The sequence below is a fragment of the Bison bison genome, unplaced genomic scaffold (assembly GCF_000754665.1).
Source record: "Bison bison bison isolate TAMUID 2011002044 unplaced genomic scaffold, Bison_UMD1.0 scf7180017850837, whole genome shotgun sequence".
Lineage (NCBI taxonomy): Eukaryota > Metazoa > Chordata > Mammalia > Artiodactyla > Bovidae > Bison > Bison bison.
Window position 1 is genome coordinate 29,537 of NW_011481410.1, and position 1,353 is coordinate 30,889.

Genomic DNA, 1,353 nt, shown 5'->3' on the forward strand with positions numbered 1-1,353 from the left:
GCCTGGAGCAAGCAGCCAGGGGAGGGATAGAGTGTCATGGGAGGGGCCCGCCTTCGCGCCGCCCCTCTGCTGGCCCGCCCTCCGCCTGAGGCTAGGGGGGCCACGGGGCTGTGCCTGCTGGTGGCCGCCCCTCCCGGGGCCTGGTGTGGCCTCCCAAAGGTAGCCCGGTCCCACCCCCACCAGGGCCGCCTGCCGGGTTCACTGGCCACGCGAACGACCAGCCTGGCTTCCCTAGAGGCCCAGCGCCCAGGACTGGCCGGGGAGCTTCCTGCCTGAGAGGTAGGTGCTGGGCCCTGTGACCAGGGCCGGAGGGCGGGGTGGAGGCCTCGAGTGCGAGAGCGGGGAGGTGCCTGGCGCCCCAGCAGGTTACAAGAGGCTGCAGAGCGGGCACCCAGGACGGGCGAGCAATCCTGGGGTGGCCAGGAGCCCTGGCCAAGCAGGACGCCAGATGGTCGGGCAGGCAGGCTGGGTGGGTGGGTACCAGGCGCGCCCCCCACCCCGTCCGCTGCTGAGGGCAGGGCCAGTCTGGCTGGCTTCCCAGACCCCACCCCCGGCAGGCAGGGCCACGGGGACTCCCCGACTTCCTCTGATGTCTTTGGCTCCTGGACGCAGGCTCCCCCAAGCCCAGGACACCAGAGGGGGCATCGCCCCAGGTCACGGGCGGGCGGCTGGTGTCTGCGCCCAGGCGGCAGACACCAGAAAGGAGAGCACCTCGGGGCCGGGCCTCGGAGTTGGGTCCCTGCACACAGAGGGCTGCCCAGAGCCCAGGCACGCAGGCAGGAGGATCTGCCTGGCACCCTTGCGGGAGGGCCGTTGGCCAAAGCCCAGCTTGGCCGCGCAGCCCGGCGCTGCGGCCCGCCCACATGCCGCCCGCCCCCAGCGCACCTTTGCCCTCTCCACGCCCCATGTGCCCTTCCTCCCTCTACAGATGACTGACACCCCGGGGCTCCTGGGCACCCCCTTGGCGTGGACGCCACCGGCCAGGCCTGCGGGACCGCAGATGGAGCGTGCGGGGAACAGCTCCCAGGGCCCCGGGCCCCTCTTCCTCACCTCACCGCTGGCCCGCGGCGTCTCGGGCGTCTTCGTGTGGGCGGCCCTGGTGCTCACCGGCCACCAGGTGAGCCTCCCCTCGGTGCCCCCTGGGGACCCGCAGCCCAGCCCCAGGGGGCCTGCTCGGCCTTGGGGCAGACCCTGAGGCCTGGCTGGCTGGAGGAGCAGCGCCCCGGGGCTCACCACAGCCACGTGGGGCCAGGGAGGGTCAGGGGACACAGAGAGCCGGGCGGGAAGACAGATAGCCTCCGCCCAGCAGTGGGAAGAACTCTCGCTGGATGCCCGGCCCCCCCACCCAACCCC

General features: G+C 73.2%; 1 protein-coding gene across 3 annotated transcripts in view; it reads left to right on the plus strand.

The window, feature by feature from the left end:
- The first annotated feature begins 80 nt into the window (after window positions 1-80).
- Window positions 81-1,353, plus strand: part of TMEM184A (transmembrane protein 184A) — a 7,715-nt gene continuing 6,442 nt past the window's right edge. The window contains exons 1-2 of one of the 3 annotated variants that reach the window (XM_010849341.1): window positions 81-279; window positions 929-1,117. In XM_010849341.1, the coding sequence (XP_010847643.1) occupies window positions 929-1,117 (189 nt within the window). In that variant the 5' untranslated portion in view covers window positions 81-279. Of the gene's footprint in view, window positions 280-346; window positions 366-431; window positions 452-928; window positions 1,118-1,353 lie in introns of those variants that run through there. The other 2 variants (XM_010849343.1, XM_010849337.1) reach the window with 2 other exon arrangements.